The following is a 19809-nucleotide window of genomic DNA, read 5'->3' as shown; positions in this document are numbered from 1 at the left end:
ACGCGGGCCAAAAAACCTTACCCAAGACCTGACCCATTTTCTAAATGGGTATTTTTTTTGCCAAAAACCTTTTTTCGAGTCTATATTTTTATTCAAATCCTCTCATTTTTAGGTAAGCCTTCGGGCCAAGTGACCCGACCCATGAACAACTCTAATTTAGGTTATTATAAGCCTCTTTGTGGAAAAAAAAATAGCATTCATCATCTATAGCACGGCTCCAAACCTTGCCTTCAAACAAAATTTTTTCTCATTCTCCAAGTTTCACAATAATATTCTTTTTGCTTGGTTTACGTACTTTTAATATTTCTGTGTCTAACAACAAAGTAGCTTTTAGAAAAGCTTTCATATTCTTCTCCTCAGTACCACCCCAAAGGTCTCCTCCGAAAGTGATGCAAAATGAGAATATCTTCAACTTGAAATCGAAGTTGGTAGCCATGGCTGACAATGGAGAACAAAGGGTTGAGTTTCTTCATATTTACTTGTTATACGTTTTTTTTCTTTTTTACTTTGCCTTTTACAGATTGAGTTGAGGTTCGTAATTACTCCTTTCAACAATATTGTCTCCAAGGTTTGAAATCATTGCACCAAATCACTTGATGATTTACTTGTTATACGTTAATATTTTCTTGAACTTGGCAATTAACTTCAGTTTGATGCTTGTACTTTTTTTTTGTTTACTTTGGCAATTGAATTTGATAACTAAATCCGTTTTTGGGTTAAATCGGATTTGGGTTTTAATTAATAGAGTTGATATATGTATTTCTTTCTCTAAACAACGTTTACAATTGGTACTGTGATACGTTTTGCAAAAGCAAATTTTCTTGAATTCCATTTTAATTAAGGATTCTTTACTAAAAAATACCATACAAGTCCAAGATTAGATTTTCTAAGAATATATATATATATATATATATATATATATATATATATATATAACTATATTAAGATTAGCTAATTACACACATAATTTCCTTACAAATCATGCTAAGGCATGGTTAATTACTACAACTCAATATCACCAAAGCATAAATAAAAGCATCCCTTTTGCAAGCACTTCCTAATCACACAATCTACCAATCAAACATGATATACATACATGTACATATGTAACTTAAAGTTGGTCAGGCCAAAGAAAAGCTCCAATGGCAAAAGCCCTTTTCTCATCGACGGTGCCGCCATTAAAGCTGAATCCATATTCCTTCAACAACATATCGATCCTCCATTCTTCCATCTTCTCATAATCGGCCTTCGAGTATCGAGGATAATGAACTGGCATTTGGAAGCCATTAGGGTAGTCTTCCTTGCAGGTTTTGATGCTGGTGATCCCTCCTTCCATTTCCTTGCAACCGATAAGTCCTTCGTTAGGGCACGATACCACTGCCTTGGCATGCAAGTTACCGCCATCGGTATGGCCAAAAACTTGAGTAAATGCCGAACTGAGAAACCATTTGAGAGCCATATTTGTTGATGTTTGGAGCAGGAAACTCAAAGCTTTACTGGAAAGGAGGGGCTAGTATTTATATGTAAATATGATGAGGGTTCAATTATTTGCATCAATTTATTTCTAGAAAGTTACATGAGAAATATCTTGGGGACTCCATCATTAAGGGGTGGTTTTAAAAATAGTGCCTTGTTCTGCAAGAAATTGTATGTATTGGCTGATATGAAGGCCACGTCCATGGTTTGCATTAATGTGGTAGTTTTATGTCGCTTTTGATCTTTAAAAATGTGCACCTTATTTTAGCATTTTAAGTAATCAATGCTATTCAGGGTTTTGTCTTTATAAAGTAATTGCGTAAGATTAAGTGTATCAAAGTATAATTAGATATGAGTAATTATAATTTCTTCAATATATAAATGGAAAATTAAAACTTAATAAATGAATAATTGATAATTTATGTGATAAATTAAAGGGTTTAGTGGGTTTTTTATTATTATTTTGATTTTAAGATTTATGGATTGCTAATAAACAATCACGAGAGTTAGGTTGGATGGCAAGGGTTTCTGCTACTTTAACCAGTGATTGAGAGTTCGGTCCTCACATTGGGTATGAAGCAGCTTTAAAACTCGTGGTCACCATTTAAACCTTAATGGGTCTACATAATGTTGAAGATTAGTTACTGGGTTCCCTTTAATAAATACCTTGAGTAGGGGTGAGCAAAACTCGATTCGATTCGAAAAAATTGAAAATAATTTTGAATTTCGAGTTAATTGAATTGAATTATTTAGTTATTCAAATTATTCGAGTTATTCGAATTTTGAAATTCAAATACCCTTTTTGTCCCTATCAACTTTGAAAATAAGCAAATTGGTCTCACTCAACAAAAAATCAAAATAATTTTTAAAAATCACAATAATTTTAAAATTCAAAATATTTATAAAATTTCAAAATTTATATTTAAAAATTTCAAAATTTTCTAAAAATATATAAAAAGCTAAAATTTTAAAAATTTTCTAAAATAATAATTTTGGGATCTAATTAATGATTCAAATTTATCATACTAAATATCTTATTATTTTTTTGGAAAAAATTTCAAATATATATGGTTTCAAATTTATGTGCTCTAACATGGAATTATTTATACTGTAATAATATTTTTATTTGACATGTTTAAATTTTTTAATTTAACTCGAACAATTTCTCTCGATTAGATTCGAATCGAATTTCATTTCACTTGACTTGATTCAAAAAAATTCAAATTGAGCTATGATGATAAAATAGGACTTGAGAACTCGATTAACTCAAAAATTTTTTACTCGATTTGATTCGACTTAACTCGATTGAACACTCGCCTCTAACATTGACAAATAAAAAAAAAAATTGCTAATAAATGTCATAAAAGGTACCTACCATGTATATTATATTATGCGAAATTCACGACGTGGGTAAAAGAGATTATATAGGAAATTTATAAAATAATTTTTATGAAAATTAATTATAGCTTTTGTTGAAATGATAAAACTGGAGTAAGAAGGATTTTGAGGTTTTAGTTTAAATTCTGTCATGTGAATGTGTTCTTCTAAATTGTATTTAAAAGGGATAAATTTTAAAATTATATATGAAATTTGATTTAATGCGTAATTATATACATGAATTTTAATTTGGTATAATTATACACGTGAAACTCGATTGTGGTTCAAATGTATACTTGAAACTTTAATTTTAATTTAACCATCATTTAAAGAAATAAATACATCAGTTTATTTTTATATTGGATAAAGATAATTATTTATGTATGCAATATATAAACATAAAATGATGCTTATATCAATAATTATGTTAATAATTTACAAGAATTGGATCAAATTAAAATTTAATGTATACAATTGCACATTAAACCATACTTTATATATAGTTTTGAGATTTATCTCTATCTAAAAGACAAAATACTCTTAAATTATTTGTTGCTTTATAAAATTTTGAATTTTTTTTAATTAATTTCACAATTGAGTTGGAAACCAATTGAGGGTGACATCGACTTAGTCAAGTCGAAGCTTTAAATAATAGTATATATAGATTGGTAATTAAAAAATAGATTCATGACGGTAGAAGTATCATAGCAGTCCTTGTACTATACTTCATATTGGGTTTGGTCACTCTACTAAAAAAAATGGACAAATTAGTTCTTATACGTTAGATGATTATTTTGATGTTTTACATATAAAGGATAATAACAAATTTTGCCTCAACTTTTACACATTTATTCAATTTGCCACATCTATTATAGTATAAGGACCAATTTGCCAAATTTTTAGTAGAAACAAAATGCAATCCAAGGTATAGTACAATGATTGTTATAATACTTTTACCGATTCATGAACATACCCATCTTTTTTTCCCTTTCTTTTGGTCATTATAAGAATAATGATTAGATTATAATTTTGATCTCTTATTATGCTCACATTTGGGATTTAGTCTTTATGTCTTAATTGACATAATTTAGTCGTCTACTTTTATGACACTAGTTAGTCCAGATAGTTAACATCCTTAACTATTCTAGTTGACATGCTAATGTGAAATTTGATTTAAATCACCTTTCTAATAACACACACAAAAAATAAAAAAAGGATCTATTTTGACATGATAAGTTGTAATAAGAAAAGTCTAGCTTAAGCTTAATCAAATAATTAAGGGTGTCAACTATTGGCCTAACTAATGATGTTATAAAAGTAGAGGTAGGGACGTAATTAAATTGTATATTTTCATGATAATAAAATTTAATTTCACCATTTTAATAGCTTATATCTTTATAATTTTAAAGGATTAAATCAATTTTTATCAATTAGAGAGTCAAAGTGTAATTTTACCATTACTAATTTATAAATTTATAAATTATAAAGGAGCTTAAATAGAAAATTTTTATTTAGGAGTTGCCACTCCTTAACTTCGCCTTGATTAAAGTATATATATATACTCTAAAATTTAAACATAATAGAAGTATTGTAACTATGATTTAACCTTAAACAAGATATACTTAACACAATCATTTATCATTTAATTTAATTTTTAAAAAATATTTTTAATTAAAATTCTTAATCAATAAAAATAATTTTAGTTATTACAATTATATTAAAATAAGACGTGTCACCATCTAAAGCGTTGCATGGATGAATCATGAACACCACATGACGGGTTTCTATGGGTTTTGGAGGTTCCAAAGTACAAATTAAATTGCACTGCATTCAATGCTTTGAAAAAAGCTTGTGGCTATGATTCTTATTCATTAATGAGGTTGAAACACACATTTATTAAGCCATCCCCATCCATTTCATCTTCATCAATGTTGAATCAAGGACAAAAGTTAAAACCTTTCCTCCAACATTTAAAAATTTAAAAATTTGATTTTTTATCGAGGATTAGTCTGATTAATATGGATATCATTGATAACAAAGAAGGGCGTGGGTTTGAGTATACTGAAACATATTATTCTCTTATTTATGATTGAGGAGGAATTACGGGTAATTCTAAACACTATAAGAAAAAAAAACAGATGATCATAATTTATAATAAAATTATTAAAAAACGAAAAAAAATTCTATTTAGGAAGAACAAAATTTGAGACCTTTCCTCAATCATGTTTAACAATTTAATTTCTATTTACCTCAGTGGCGAAGTTAGGTGCTGGTAGGGGTTCTGATCCCCTTAAAACGGAAAATTTTCCATTTAAGCTCTTTCATAATTTATAAAACTATTAGTTATGATAAAATTACATTTTGGTTACTCCAAAAATGATAAAAATTTAAATTAATCATTTAAAAATTATAAAAATACAGACTATTAAGTTGATCATTTGCATTTTTTACCATCATAAAAATATATAATTTAATTATGATTTCCCTAAAAATTTTCTAACTTCATCCCTAATTCCATCTCTATTTTAAAGCCACTTGTGGTAGTTTTAATGAGCTTGGAGAGGAAATGAAAGGTTCTAAAAGAGGTGTGGTTCAACGGTGGAGAAGTATGTAGCCAGATGCAAGTCTCCTAAATAGATGTTTTACCAAGGAAATTGATGGTTGAATCATGATAAACTATCTGCATGTGTATTGGCTAAGATTGAAGGACTTGTGATCCTGCTATAGAGCCCTACTGACAAATCTTGATGTGATTTAGCCATGATTCATATGCTAGTTTAGTCATCACGATTATACATATAATAATTATCCCTTAGCCAATGTATTGTAGCAGGGTGAACTCTTAATTTGGGAGACAATGTGTTGGCATAGTTTGTGATAGAGGTGCTCATGGGCCGGGCCCATAAAAAATTTTGGCCCGGCCCGAAATATGGGCCTAGAATTTTGCCCATGCCTGGCCCGGGAAAAAATTCATAAGCCTGGGCCCGGCCCGGCCCGTTTTTTAAATAAATACCAAAAATTTATTTTAAAAATTAAAATAAAAATTAAAAAAGTATTTTAAAAATATTTTAAAATTAAAAAAATTTAAAAAAGTATTTTAAAAAATTTTTAAAATTTTTAAAATTTAAAAAAAGTATTTTAAAATTTAAAAAGTAAAAAATAATAAAAATACTTATTATATTCGGGCCGGGCCGGGCCGGGCCCAGGCCAAAAAAGTTGTGCCCGAGGCCCGGCCCGTTTTTTAATCGGGGCTCGTTTTTTTGCCCAAGCCCATATTTCGGGCCTATATTTTTACCCAAACCCTCCCATATTTCGGGTGGGCCGTCGGGCCGGGCCGGGCCGCCCGACCCATGAGCACCTCTAGTTTGTGATGCTTAGTAATGTTTTTTTATTAGACATCATAATGGATTGAGTAAGTATAAAATTTTAGGCTTGTTTTTAAGTTTGGGTTTGATTTGACTAAAAAAGTTAGTTTAAAATTTTATTTAAATTGCTCCAAAAAAAAAAAAGAAGAAGCTAAATTCAAGTTTAATCTATTTATATTAAATTTTTTGTATAAAAATAAAATTAAAAATAAAATATATCAAATACACTAAAAATATCAAAGTAAACATTTCTCAACAAATTAAAAATACATGAAAAAATTATATTTAAATAATACTAAAATAGTTGCAATTTCACAAGTAAATACTTCTAAAATAGTAACAAAATTTTTCGTGACACTCCACACTTAATTTAGTCATTAAATTTGAATACGTAACATTACATTATATTATCGGAGTAATTAATTTAGATTATTTCATTTTATTATATCAAATAATTCGACGGTCAATTATGATAATTTTCATATAATCTTAATTACATGTATAAATATAATAAATTAATGTTAAATAATCTCATATAAAATATTTTAAAATTTAATAGGATAGAAACGAAGTTAAGATTCGAATCTAAACTCGAAGATGTGAAATTTTCTTAGGAAACTTTTGTTTTTTTCTTTTCTTTTCCTTTCCTTTCCATCCATTTCTTTTCCTTTTAAATTACTCAATAACCAATCAAATTCGACCACTTGTCCTACATCTTCATCACTTTTCCTTTATTTTATGAGATTATGTGTACATTATAATAATTACCTCATACAAATATATTGTAATCATGGTCTAATATTTTTTACTAAATATTATAATTATACTTTAGTCCCTTAATTTGTTGAATTCTTAGCAATTTAGTCCTTACTCTATTCTTGACATTTCATGCTAAACTTTACTATTAATTTTTTATATCTATTTTATCCCAACAATATCATACAATTAACTCGATACACATTCTTGGAAATTTATTTGTTTTTCTTATATTTTTCTAAAATTACGCGATTTACAAGATCGGAAAAATTTAGACATATTACACTGAAGGACTCTTATTTAATGTGGGTAAGGAAGTGATTGAAATGGAGAAATTGCTACTTGAGTGAAATTAGTAGATCCCTTCAAATGTTGCTTACAATGGCCCTTTTAGCTACAACATTTAGTTGTAGGCAAATAGTATATAATTGTACTAAAAGACTCGCAGAAAAAAAGAGCTAAATCCCTCAAGGAATCTTAAAAGAAAGTTAGAGAGTCCAATGATAAGTTAAAGGAAGAAATATGGAAAATGGCCAAGGTGGTGGATAGTGTGAATCTTAGTCTATAGGTGGAGTAGTCCAAGGAAAAAATATTGGAAAGAGGGTAAAGATTTTCTATAGAGTAAGGTTGAGTAACTTCAAAAAATGTGACAAATGAGTAAGGTTAAGTTCAAATAATTATTTTAGGAAAAAGCAACACATTTTGGACTTTGAAACTTAACATGATAAACAAATGCCCAGGAAAGGCTTGCCTAGTCTATGAGTGCTATGATGCATGCAATTGAGGAACCTTCAGGCTTTGTGTTAGAGTCAACTTTCTCTAACACTATTATAGGGTTAATTAAATATGAGTGGTAATCTGATATGCATGATCTTAATTATTTGCTTGTTTAATGGTATCAAATTGCTTGATACATTAGAATTGATGCCTCTAGTGAAATATTTAGATAGATGAGACCAAGATGAGATTCTATCATGTAGAATTTTAATACAATTGTGCCAAATGGTGAGGTCGAGAGGAGATCCTAGGCGGTAATTCTTACGTTACGGTGAGATTACATTAGGGTGAGACTAAGAGAAGATACCTACTTAAGAGTGATAATCAATATGCACATTAGCTTCGTAAGTAGTTAGTAATCGACCATTACCTTGATTATTTGCATAGTCTAAGACAAGAAAAAGGGAAATTAGGTTAATTTGTTTGATTGCTAAGCTAGGTTACTTTCTTTATGATTTCTATTCAACTTGGACTAATAATTCTTGAGTCAATTAAATTAGTAATTACCTTTTATATGGGTTAATCAATTAATGCTTTCCCTTACTAATCCCAATGGAAGAACGTTCCTTAGAATATTTACTGAAGTGTTTCATTGTAAGTTACTATATTATAATTTGATACCGTCATGCTTGTACTGTTGATATTATCGATTATATTTGTTGCTTTTTATGTGAGTGTGATCGGGCCGATAAACTCGTCTCAGATAGCAACTGTAAAGTTAGACATGAGTTTCTAATAATACTGACTTCTATCAACACCTAGATCTTCCTAGCCACCAACTCTATTTGCTACACCTATTGCTTGTTCATATACACATATAAAGTGAGTATCCTTTCATTCGATATCTTCTTTGCTAAGAGAAGGAAGATATCATGATCCCGAAAGCAGTTTCAGAATCTAGTCATGATTGTCAAACATAACATAAATACAAAACACGAAGACATTGTAATAATTTAGGAAAAGGAAATTGAGAAGTTCACAAAAACATACTTTTATGATGTTTCCTTTGATAATTTTACAAGTGAAAACAAGGTAAGAAAAGAAATAAAGAAATAAAAGAAAAAGGAACAAAGAAAATAAAAGAAAAAAAATTGAAGTGTTCAAAAAGAAAATGTATAGGGATTACTTGTCCAATTTGACTTAAATTTTTCATTCGAAATGATGATATAACGTGCCAAGTCAGCTTGTTGCTACATTGTTAACGGCTTAGTAATCAAAATGTAACAAATCGATAATTATAGTGACCATATCATAACTTTTTAAAAGTTAGTGACAAAACTATAATTTAACTGTATGTAAGTGACTAAAACTGTAGTTTACCCAAGAAGAAAAACGAAGTCAACTACCAAACAACGAATTCCACAATCCCCATTCTTGACTCAACGTAGAATAGTTCAATACCAACTTCCAAACACTCCCCTTAAATTCAACATTTTGATTTCATCGCTCACTTTCGATTTCTAAAACCCTAAACCCTAATTAATTTAAAATCTCCATCAATCACAACAAAAAAAAAAAAGAAAAAAGAAAAAAGAAAAAAGAAAAAAAGAAGAAGAAGCCAAATCAAAAACTCTAATAAAAATGTCTTCCATTATTCTTAGATCTCGAACAATTTCAAATAATTTCAGTTCAAAGATTATTTCTCAAAGGGGTTTATGTTCAGGAGTGGTTTCTTCTTCTTCGGATCCTTCTAAAGGAACAATAATTTCTTCACAATCCATTCTCTCCGATCAGTCGACACCTCCTCCTCCGGCGCCGGAAGTTGCCCCACAGGTTTCGGGAGGGAAAATTTGGAGCTTTGTCAAGTACGGACTCATTGCAGGTGTTACTGGAACTACTGGCTATGCTGGTTATCTCTCTTATAGTAAGTTTCTTTTTCCCCTTTTTAAAAGATCGGATCATTTGTGATTTTGGGTTTTTTTTTATATGATTAAAAGTGGTTTAAAAAAAAAGAATTTAATATGATTTGCAGAGTGTTCATGTGAGGAGTAGATCATAAAGCAAAGGCATTGCGGGCTGCAGCCAGTTATACTCCTAGTGAAGATGCTTCTGCTATTGATGTGAGTTTGATTTTGTTTATAAATTGATTTTTTAAAGGATTTTCCCTATTTATTTTAGTTGTTTAGGTGTAATTCTGATTGATCATTGGGCCTCCTAGTTCATCCTTTATGATTGATCATTTGAATGTATATCTGCGGTACCTTAGCTAAGTCTTAATAATGTGATATATCTATTGTTTAGTTTGTCCTAATACTATGAAGAAATTAGATATGAAAGTAATGATTCTTTTTTTTTTTTTCCATATATTTTTCAGAAATATGGAGGCTTGCTCTACTCTGCTGCAATGACAGGTGATGACCTTATTGTGTTTCTCTATCTCTTATTGCTTCTTTGTTTGTTCATGGTTACAATTATCTCTAAAGTCTTTGTTCTGTATGTTAACCTAATTATTAACACAATATTTGCATAACAGGGCATTTGGTTTGCATTGTCTAGTGCCTGGAGATATTCCGGTAAAAATACCATGGAGGCCCCTGTACTAGGTGTCAGATTGCATTTTATCCCCTCTACTAAAAAATGAGCAAATTAGTCTTTGTACATTAGATCAAAAAGCAAAATGGTCCTTTCTTTTAAAAATTTCATTCATTTTCTACTGTTAAAAACTGGGATGGTTGACAGAATAACTGAACATTTTTTAATAGATGGACCAATTTACTTTTTGATCTAACATATAGGTGCTAATTTGTCAATTATTTAAGTAGAGGGGTCAAAATTCAATTCAGCTCTTAGTACAAGGGCCTCCTCCATGGTATTTTTACCAAAATATTCCTTTAGAAAATTTGGGCTGCTTTATTGTAAATGGATTCATTGAGACAGAAAAGAAAATTCCATTGGTGCTGATTGCTGTATATTATGTTGGTCAATTATTGATTTGTTTACATGTTCTGGTTCAACCCCAATTTATTCCTGGTTTCTTTGCTTGTAACATTTCAGTTCCGGCTAAAGCACTTGAATCTTATTTGGATCTCAGGAGGTTAGTGGAAGAGCATTTGCTGGTGAGAAGCATTCTTCTTTCTCTTGTTTCCGGTTTTCTATTATTGACAGCCTATCTTTTGTTTTGTTCTTATAATTCTATCTCGTATTTTCAGGAATATACTGAACCAACTTCAGATCAGCTTCTTCCTGATTTGCATCCTCTAGAACAGCATGTTTTTACTCTTGTCCTAGATCTGAACGAGACATTACTTTATACAGACTGGAAGGTAAGAATTTGACTTAAAATTATTTTCGATTTCACCTTTATGAAATCTAAAACCTTCCCTTTTTGGTTGGCAAAGCGAGAGAGAGGCTGGCGTACCTTCAAAAGACCTGGAGTTGATGCCTTTCTAGAACATCTAGCAAAATTCTATGAAATTGTCGTCTATTCTGACCAGATGAATATGGTAATTTGATATTTTTCATTGTGGCTACCATTTTAAATACACAAGTATATGATAACTGATGTTGCCTGGAAGTTCATGATTAGTTTGTTTTCGACCGTGCAGTATGTTGATCCTGTTTGTGAAAGGTTGGACACTGACCATTGTATACGATATAGGCTATCAAGGGGTGCTACTAAATATCAGGATGGCAAGCATTATAGAGTATGTTATAGTGGTAAAAGTACCATGGAGGCCTTTATACTAGGAGTCAAATTGCATTTTGCCCCCTCTACTAAAAAAATGGCAAATTAGTCCCTGTACATTAGATTAAAAAGCAAATTGGTCTTTTGTTACAAATTCTATCCATTTCTACAATTAAAAATTTGCCCTTGTATACTAGTATGAGGTACACGTGACATATCACGCGCAACTGTCTAGTTATTCTATTAACTACACCAATAACAGTAGCAATGAATGAAATTTTTAACAGAAAGGACTAGTTTGCTTTTTAATCTAATATATAGGTACTAATTTGTCTAGGCTTTGAGTAAAGGGGGGCAAAATGCAATCTGACTTCTAATATATGGGTTTCCATGATACTTTTACCATGTTATAGTCAATCTCTTCCCTTCAAAACATTTTGTTTTTGGTTTTTGCCTCCTTAGTTTCTACAATACTATGTGTATTAATCTATGGCCCTATTGTTAACAAATAGTTCCTGTTGGCAGGATCTTTCAAAGCTAAACAGGGATCCAGCCAAGATTTTATATGTGAGTGCTCATGCATTTGATTCTAGCCTTCAACCAGAAAATTGTGTCCCTATTAAGCCATATAAGCTCGAGACAGATGATACCGCACTTTTAGACCTTATTCCATTTCTTGAATGTAAGTCTATGTTGTTGCTTTTTCCTCTGCATGTTGCCTTTGTTCAAATTTTATGTTTCCCATATTCGTTTGTTGATTATAGTACCATTTGTTTTGATTTGTCCACAGATGTAGCCCGCAATAGTCCGGCTGATATCAGACAAGTATTGCAATCCTACGAAAGAAAAGATATCGCAAAAGAGTTTCTCGAGCGTTCTAAAGAGTATCAAAGGTGAAGTATCTTCATACATTTGTGTATTGTTTTTATAACATTGATAAATGTTCATTGCCTTTGATGACACAGGCGAGTTCAAGAACAGAAACAACAAGGTCGGCTCTGGCGGCGCTGACAAAAGGGTTACGTATAGTCGATGATTGCAGTTTACGGAGATCATTTAGCATAGAAGAATGTGAAAGACACTACGTATCAAGTTTTCCAGTAAAAAGGCTATTTTATGATAAAAAGATCATACATTGATGACTCTTTGCATTGCATCATTTAAATTGTCTGATGAAAGAATTGTAATTTTTTTCTGCCGAGATGTAGGCAGGCTTTCAATATGTTGTTGAAACTAAAAATTATTGCCGCAGCAAATGAAATCAAAATTCAGTTTCTTTCTCTACAAGAATAAGCTTGTCTAAGGGTACTCCAATCTGAGTGAATCAACGCATCTTTTATAAAAACAGTTGTTTCATTTGTACTTTGCATGCTTGAAATTTAGTTTCTTTATTTTTTTTTTATTTTAAAAAAATTAATCTTTTTTTTTTCCAATCTCAAAGTTTAATGGAATTCAAAAATTGAAAAAATTTGCAATGTAATTGAAAAAATCTGCAATGTTTCAAGACTAATGCGAAAAAAAAACTTCAAGGAATAAGTGGGAGAAGTTAGAAAGTTATCCCAAATGGAAAATCCCAGGTATGGTTCTATGGGCGTCGGACTGGTGGACTTCGTCCCAATTTGCTAAGCTACAAAATGTTATTTCATCAATTCTTAAAAATTTTTCAACTTTATTTTTGTGGTCGTCTTACTTACATTTCTGGTTTGTCTTCTCTCATTATCAGCTGCTGTATGCCAAAGCCTCTGCAACTTCTAAACTACCCTTCAAAAATGTCTCTTTTAGGCTCTCCTTTTTGCACCACTTACTCCATCTTATTTCCTCACCTTTATTTTCCTTCACTATCTCGTGTTCCACACATCAAAACAAAGACAAATTCTTTAACTTTCACCTTTTGTGAAAACCTGAATTTTTCCCAAAGAGGATCTTGTTTTGAGGCTAAATATTGTATGTTTAGGTTTAAAGGAAAGTACTCATTTTCCTTTATTAATTGGTGATTCTCTTGGTTTAGTGAGTCATAGCCATATTTGCTCCCTTTTGGTTCTTTCAAGCTTGGACTTTAGTCATGAGGTTTATCTCTTACTAACTGCAGATCTTCACGGATCAGCTTTTACTGAGTTCTGGTTAGTTTTTCTTTTTCCTAATTTCCTTCTTTTGTTTATTATTATTCCTTGAAAGTTCAACTGGAGATTGATGGTGACCTCTTTGGGGGTTAATGCAGTTAATCATTTGTTCATTTTGAAGTGGGCAAAGTCATTAATTTAGCAAGTTTTCTGAGATGCCTAGTTCTTATTCTTCTGTGGTAGAAAGAGCATTTTTAAGATAATAGCTTATTTCCATATTGAAGCTGTTTACTGAATGAATGAATGTATGGTGGTTGTCTTTTTGGCAGCTAATGTACGATTTTAGAAGAACCCCTTGCCAGTTTCATCGGACATCTTTTAGCTATGTGAACAAGTAGTGAAGCAGATTGCGTATTGTATATCAAAATGTCTGGAAATGGTCATTGTTTCGAGTGGATGGAGGAGTTTATTTCACAGGAGCGCGGTAATCATGTGGTTCAATATTTCTTTAAGGATTCCATCGGTGAATCTGTCTGTGCAGTTATCAGTTCTCAGAGGAGTGTTAGGCATATGTTTTATGTTGTTGCAGAGGAGTTTGTGAGGGTATATGGTGCTGAGAATTCAATTCATGCTGGTTTCAAATCGAGGTTGAGGAGAGGTTGTTGATTGGCTTACATCCATGCTCTCAAAGCAGTAGTTTCAGGGAGACCGATCTAGTACGTAATCGAACCTTTGGTCTTTGAATTCTGTCATTTTCTTGGCTTCAAAGATGATAAATCGCAATAGCATGCATCGGTCTCAATGTACTTACAAAAATAATACCATAGCAAAGCAGTTTAGACTTAGGAACTGAACTAAAACTATGCTTATCAAGCGTCAGAAAAGCTTAAAAATTAAGCTTTGCATCTTCAGTTGTCTTTTATATAAGAGTTCAATAATACATCTAGGTCTTGTATGAGTTATGTCTGCTAGTTATCACATGCTTGTACGTTGTAACTTGATCTCATTGTTCTTCCATTTCCCCCTCAAATTTATAATCCCTACAAGTCATTTTTAGTGTTATAGAAAATGTTATTATCGATTATTGTTGACTGGTCTTGTTGTTCTTACCATTTTTGATTGAAGCAACAAACTTGGCAGAGTAGTTGATCTTTGGAATTCATGTTTCCTTGGAAAGTAAACACCATGTCAAACATCTCTGAAATTTACATTTTCTTATAGAACTTTCTGTGACAGAGTCACCGAAACATGACACGCTGCTAGCTTTGCGCTTCCTGATTGTGAAATGATTGAGATTAGTGCTTGGAAAGCCCAAGCACTGGATAATATGGTATACTATTTTGATTTTCTACTAGTTCAGTTCCTTACTCTTTCCTTGGCCTTTTCTGACACTGATTCCTATGTTGCATATTACAGGGCTATCTTTTGAGGAACTTGACTGAACAAAGTTCAGATATTGCGTGAGCAGGCACTGCATGAACATGTGGTAAAAGGCTCAAACATTTCCCAGCATTTTGCCTCAATGGGACCTCAGTAGCAGTAAGCATTGACATCTAAGAAAAAGAATGATGGCATGGATTTTGGATGCTGTACTTTATCATCTGTTTTTTCTGACTGTAATGTCCACTGACATATTTTCCTGATGTTTAGGTTCAATTTTTGATCTTCATGATCTCTAAAGGAGAAAATCATTATCTTGCTTACTTGGAGGACATGTACGAAGACAAGCGCGGGCAGCTCTGGTGATGGAGGTTATTAATTTTCATTCAGTTGCCTTATGTTTCTTCAAAGTTTAAAATTTAGGCCATTAATTCAAATTATGCATATTGAACTGAATTAATTAGTGGGAAAGTAATATGGATATCATGACTTGATAATATAAATGACACTACAATGATGCAATTTGGTTTTCTGGGCCTGCTGCGGTGCATGATCTGTTATTGCCTTTTGTTTTCAATGTTGTTGGTTTTTCTGCTTGTTGATTGTGTGCTTTGCATTCTGACTTTTTTATTTGGCTGAGTTATAATCCTTTACTTTTAAAAAATAAAAATGGACATGCCTTTTTTTTTTTTCAAATTTAATCTTAACTGGAAAATTGATGTAATAAAATTTCTTTCTTAGAAGTTTCCTGTTCTTTTTCGTTTTTATTGTTTGAATTTAAAGCCTATGGATGAATTAGAAATGCAATTTCCCTGGTAGTTTTCTTGCAAGTAATAGAAAATGGCATACACATTTTCTAGTCTTGTGGAAAATATGTTTGTTAGATACCACTGTTCAGCATATATAGGATACACATGGTTTGAATTTTCAAGCAGTAAACTTTGAATATATAGAAGGCAAGTGATAAGGGATTGTATATCATTGACGTGTTTTCTATAATACAATCATTCAAGTGTTATTTACTCTGAAACTTTGAACTTCTTTTCCTGCTTTGGATATGTGGGGACAAAATTATGTCTTTTTGTGTGTGTGGGGAATTACTGACATTGTGGCGACTTGTAGATTAGGTTTGGGTGACATTGACAGTTTTGGTCTTCTTCACACTTTTAGCTTTTCTCCATCAGAAATAAAAACATGATGGTTACCCACAATTTCCATAAAATTTCTTAGAATCTTCATTATCAATGGACTATACCATTAAAATTCTTAGTTTCTATCGGTTTTGTTCTACCTATAAATAGGGTTCTCATAATTCATACCATGTTAACCTTATTTGAAAACATAACATGGCCTCCTTACTCACATCCTATCACTTCCTTTACCTATTTTTCTTCTTCCCTCATCTTTCTGCCTCTTCAGTAACACACTTGTGCTCTCATCACGAAGCTACTGCATTGATCCATTTCAAGAACTCATTTTCCATCATCAAAACAGAGTTTACTTCTCTTCTTTGTGATGATATTGCTGGCCTTAAATCTTATCCTAAGACAAATTCATGGAAAGAGGGTACAGATTGCTGCTCATGGGATGGGGTCACTTGTGATCACCTAAATGCTCATGTCATTGCCCTTGACTTGAGTTGCAGTTGGTTGTATGGCAACTTCCCTTCCAATAGTACTCTTTTCCTTCTTCCTTATATTCAAAAACTCAACCTTGCCTACAATGATTTTAATTATTCCAAGATGCCCTTTGAGTTTGGTCAGTTTACAAGGCTGGTGTATCTTAACATCTCAGAAACGTTATTTGCAGGAAAAGTCCCATCCCAAATCTCCCACTTGTCAAAATTGGTTTCACTTGATCTCTCTCATAATGTGTTTTTTGACCAATTAACACTTGACAAAAATATTTTGGAGGGACTTGTTCACAACCTAACTGAGGTGAGACATCTTTTTCTTGATAGAATTATCATGCCTTCTATTAATCCTAATGTTTTCATGAATCTATCCTCTTCTATAAAGTCTCTCAGTCTTGGTGGTTGTGATTTGCAAGGAAAATTCCCAAGTAACATTCTTCATTCGCCAAATCTCAATTTGCTCAACTTAGGATACAACCGAAACCTTAGTCTTGATCTTCTGAAGTTCAATCAGAGCAGTAATCTTGAACATTTGGATCTGTCATGGATGTCCTTTACAAAATTGATTGATTCGATTGATAACCTACATGCCTTGAAATATTTGGATCTGTCTCATTCCAATTTACGGGGATCAATTTCGAGATCATTGGGGAACCTCTTGCAACTCACTTATTTAGACTTGTCATGGAACCAATTGAGTGGACAAGTTCCATTGTCAATTCTAAACCTGACACAGCTTCAACACTTGAGAATAGCTGAAAATTCTTTAGAAGGTCCCATTCCAGATGAGGTAGCTGCTTTCCCTAATCTAATATCTTTAGACTTATCTAACAATTTACTAAATGGAAAACTTCCGTCATGGTTGTATACTGCTTCCTCCTTAATGGAAATATATCTCTCTCAAAATCAATTCAGTGGACACATCAAAGAATTCCAATCCAAATCACTAGAAATGATAGTGTTAGGGAATAATAAACTCCAAGGTCCTCTTCCATCTTCAATATTCCAATCTCTCAATCTTACCTGGCTCCTTTTATACTCAAATAATCTCAGTGGTGTTATAGAGTTTAGCATGTTCTCAAATCTCCCAAATCTTGAATATCTTGACCTTTCACAAAACAGCCTATCCTTAAGCTCAAATAATGTCAGCCAATTCCCCCCATTTTTGAAAGGGTCAAAAAAGTTGAAAGCTTTAGACCTTTCTAACAATAGAATTGAAGGAAAGATTCCACAATGGCTGCAAGAGGTGACTTGTGACTCTTTGAGTTACTTAAATTTATCTCACAACTCATTGACAGAAGTTGAGCAACTGCCATGGAAGAATATTAATATTCTTGACTTAAGCTCCAATTTGATCCATGGAAATCTTCCAATTCCATCTTCGACAATCAATGTGTTCTTGATCTCAAACAATAGTTTAGGTGGAGAGATATCTTCTTTGATATGCAATGTGAGTGCTCTCCAAGTTCTTGACTTGTCCCACAATAAATTGATTGGAACTATTCCACAATGTTTTGGAAATTTGAGCAACACCCTTGAATTTTTGAATCTAAAGAAGAACAAGTTTTATGGAATGATTCTTCCAACATTTGCAAAGGGATGTCAATTGAGTTATCTCAACTTAAATGGAAATCAATTTGAAGGGCCTTTGTCACCATCCATCCTCAATTGTAGGTCTTTGGAAGTGCTAGATCTTGGGAACAACAAGATCAATGATACATTTCCTCATTGGTTGGGAAGTCTTCCACGGCTACAAGTTCTTGTACTAAAGTCAAATCAAATGCATGGTTCCTTGCATGACCATAGCTCCAAGTCTAGCCCTTGTTTCTCTAAAATCCAAATTTTTGACCTTTCAAGTAATTATTTTTCTGGACCCCTACCTGGGAGATACATCAACAGCTTCAAGGCTATCATAAATCTCACTAAGGATGCAAGTACGATGACATACATGGGTGTGCAAGATGTTAATGGTAGTGGTGGCTTTTATAGCTATTCCATTGGAATTGTGATGAAAGGACAAGATATAGCATTGAATAAAATTTTCGTCATGTGGGCAATCATTGATCTCTCAAATAATAAGTTCGATGGAGAGATTCCCAAGGTTATTGGAAAGCTTAGATCACTCAAAGGGCTAAACCTTTCTCATAATAACCTTAATGGTTACATTCCCACATCAATAGGGAGTTTGACCAACCTTGAATGGCTAGACCTCTCTTCAAACAAACTGGTTGGATGGATTCCAAGAGAACTGCTAAATTTAACGGCTCTTTCTATGTTAAACCTTTCAATGAATGAATTGGTTGGGTGCATCCCTCAAGGAAAACAATTCAATACCTTTGGAAATACTTCCTATGAAGGGAACAAAGGATTACATGGTTTTCCATTGTCAAGTGATTGCAACAATAATGAGCAACCACCACCTTCAAACTTATCAGAAGAAGGTGGATTAAAATCAAACATTGATTTTGGGTGGAAAGTAGTGTTGTTGGGTTATGGATGTGGAGTGGTGTTAGGATTGGGCGTGGGATATGTTGTTTTCCAAACTGGTAAGCCAAAGTGGATTGTGAGTTTGGTTGAAGATCATATTGAGAAGAGGCGGAGAAGAAAGCCAATGACAGGGAATCGCAGCAATGGGGGAAGAAGGATCTAGGCAGAGCAAATGATGTTCAAGCATTTCTGTTGTATTTTCAAGCATTTCTGTTGTATTTTCATATATATATATATATATATATATATATATATTTATGGCGTGTCTAATGTTTAGCTATATGTCTTTATCTTTAGTATGGTATTTCAATAACGTGTAAGGATCTATTCTCAATGTTAAACTCTTACACAGTAGCAGCTGTTTATGTCTTCTTGAATGACTTCAATTGTTTTCCTACAAAAAAATCCATATTACAACTCTCCTAAAGCAATCAAGAAAAAGCAAATCTCCTTCATGAAATTATATCTAATGGTAGTAATGATGGAATTAAAAAAATGAATTAAAGTTTAATTAACAGGTTAAGTTTATAGCTAACAAGACAATCAAGCTGCAGAGATATATATGTGATAAATGGAAAATTAAAACTTAATAAATTGTATGTATTGGCTGATATGAAGGCCACGTCCATGGTTTGCATTAATGTGGTAGTTTTATGTCGCTTTTGATCTTTAAAAATGTGCACCTTATTTTAGCATTTTAAGTAATCAATGCTATTCAGGGTTTTGTCTTTATAAAGTAATTGCGTAAGATTAAGTGTATCAAAGTATAATTAGATATGAGTAATTATAATTTCTTCAATATATAAATGGAAAATTAAAACTTAATAAATGAATAATTGATAATTTATGTGATAAATTAAAGGGTTTAGTGGG

At 32.0% G+C, this 19809-nt stretch overlaps 2 protein-coding genes and 1 pseudogene across 4 annotated transcripts; 2 read left to right on the top strand and 1 right to left on the bottom strand.

Annotated features, from left to right (window-relative positions):
- Positions 1-877: 877 nt before the first annotated feature.
- On the bottom strand, positions 878-1508 carry LOC105768554 (uncharacterized). Its single transcript, XM_012588521.2, has one exon. It carries the CDS (start codon positions 1457-1459, stop codon positions 1112-1114), a length of 348 nt encoding a protein of 115 aa, XP_012443975.1. The 5' UTR covers positions 1460-1508; the 3' UTR covers positions 878-1111.
- A 7729-nt stretch (positions 1509-9237) lies between these two features.
- LOC105768546 (mitochondrial import inner membrane translocase subunit TIM50-like) lies at positions 9238-12669 on the top strand (annotated as a pseudogene).
- A 188-nt stretch (positions 12670-12857) lies between these two features.
- On the top strand, positions 12858-19314 carry LOC105768543 (receptor-like protein 7). 3 transcript variants are annotated; one of them, XM_052630625.1, is made up of 6 exons: positions 12858-12953; positions 13100-13496; positions 13766-14152; positions 14673-14766; positions 14853-14975; positions 15087-19314. In XM_052630625.1, exon 6 carries the CDS (start codon positions 16163-16165, stop codon positions 19097-19099), a length of 2937 nt encoding a protein of 978 aa, XP_052486585.1. In that variant the 5' UTR covers positions 12858-12953; positions 13100-13496; positions 13766-14152; positions 14673-14766; positions 14853-14975; positions 15087-16162; the 3' UTR covers positions 19100-19314. The 3 variants fall into 3 exon arrangements, with proteins under 3 accessions (XP_052486585.1, XP_052486583.1, XP_052486584.1); XM_052630623.1 differs by having other exon boundaries at positions 12873-13496; XM_052630624.1 differs by having other exon boundaries at positions 12873-13496; positions 14658-14766.
- Positions 19315-19809: the final 495 nt, after the last annotated feature.

The sequence above is a fragment of the Gossypium raimondii genome, chromosome 5, assembly GCF_025698545.1.
Source record: "Gossypium raimondii isolate GPD5lz chromosome 5, ASM2569854v1, whole genome shotgun sequence".
Lineage (NCBI taxonomy): Eukaryota > Viridiplantae > Streptophyta > Magnoliopsida > Malvales > Malvaceae > Gossypium > Gossypium raimondii.
This window is presented reverse-complemented; position numbering and strand designations above follow the sequence as displayed.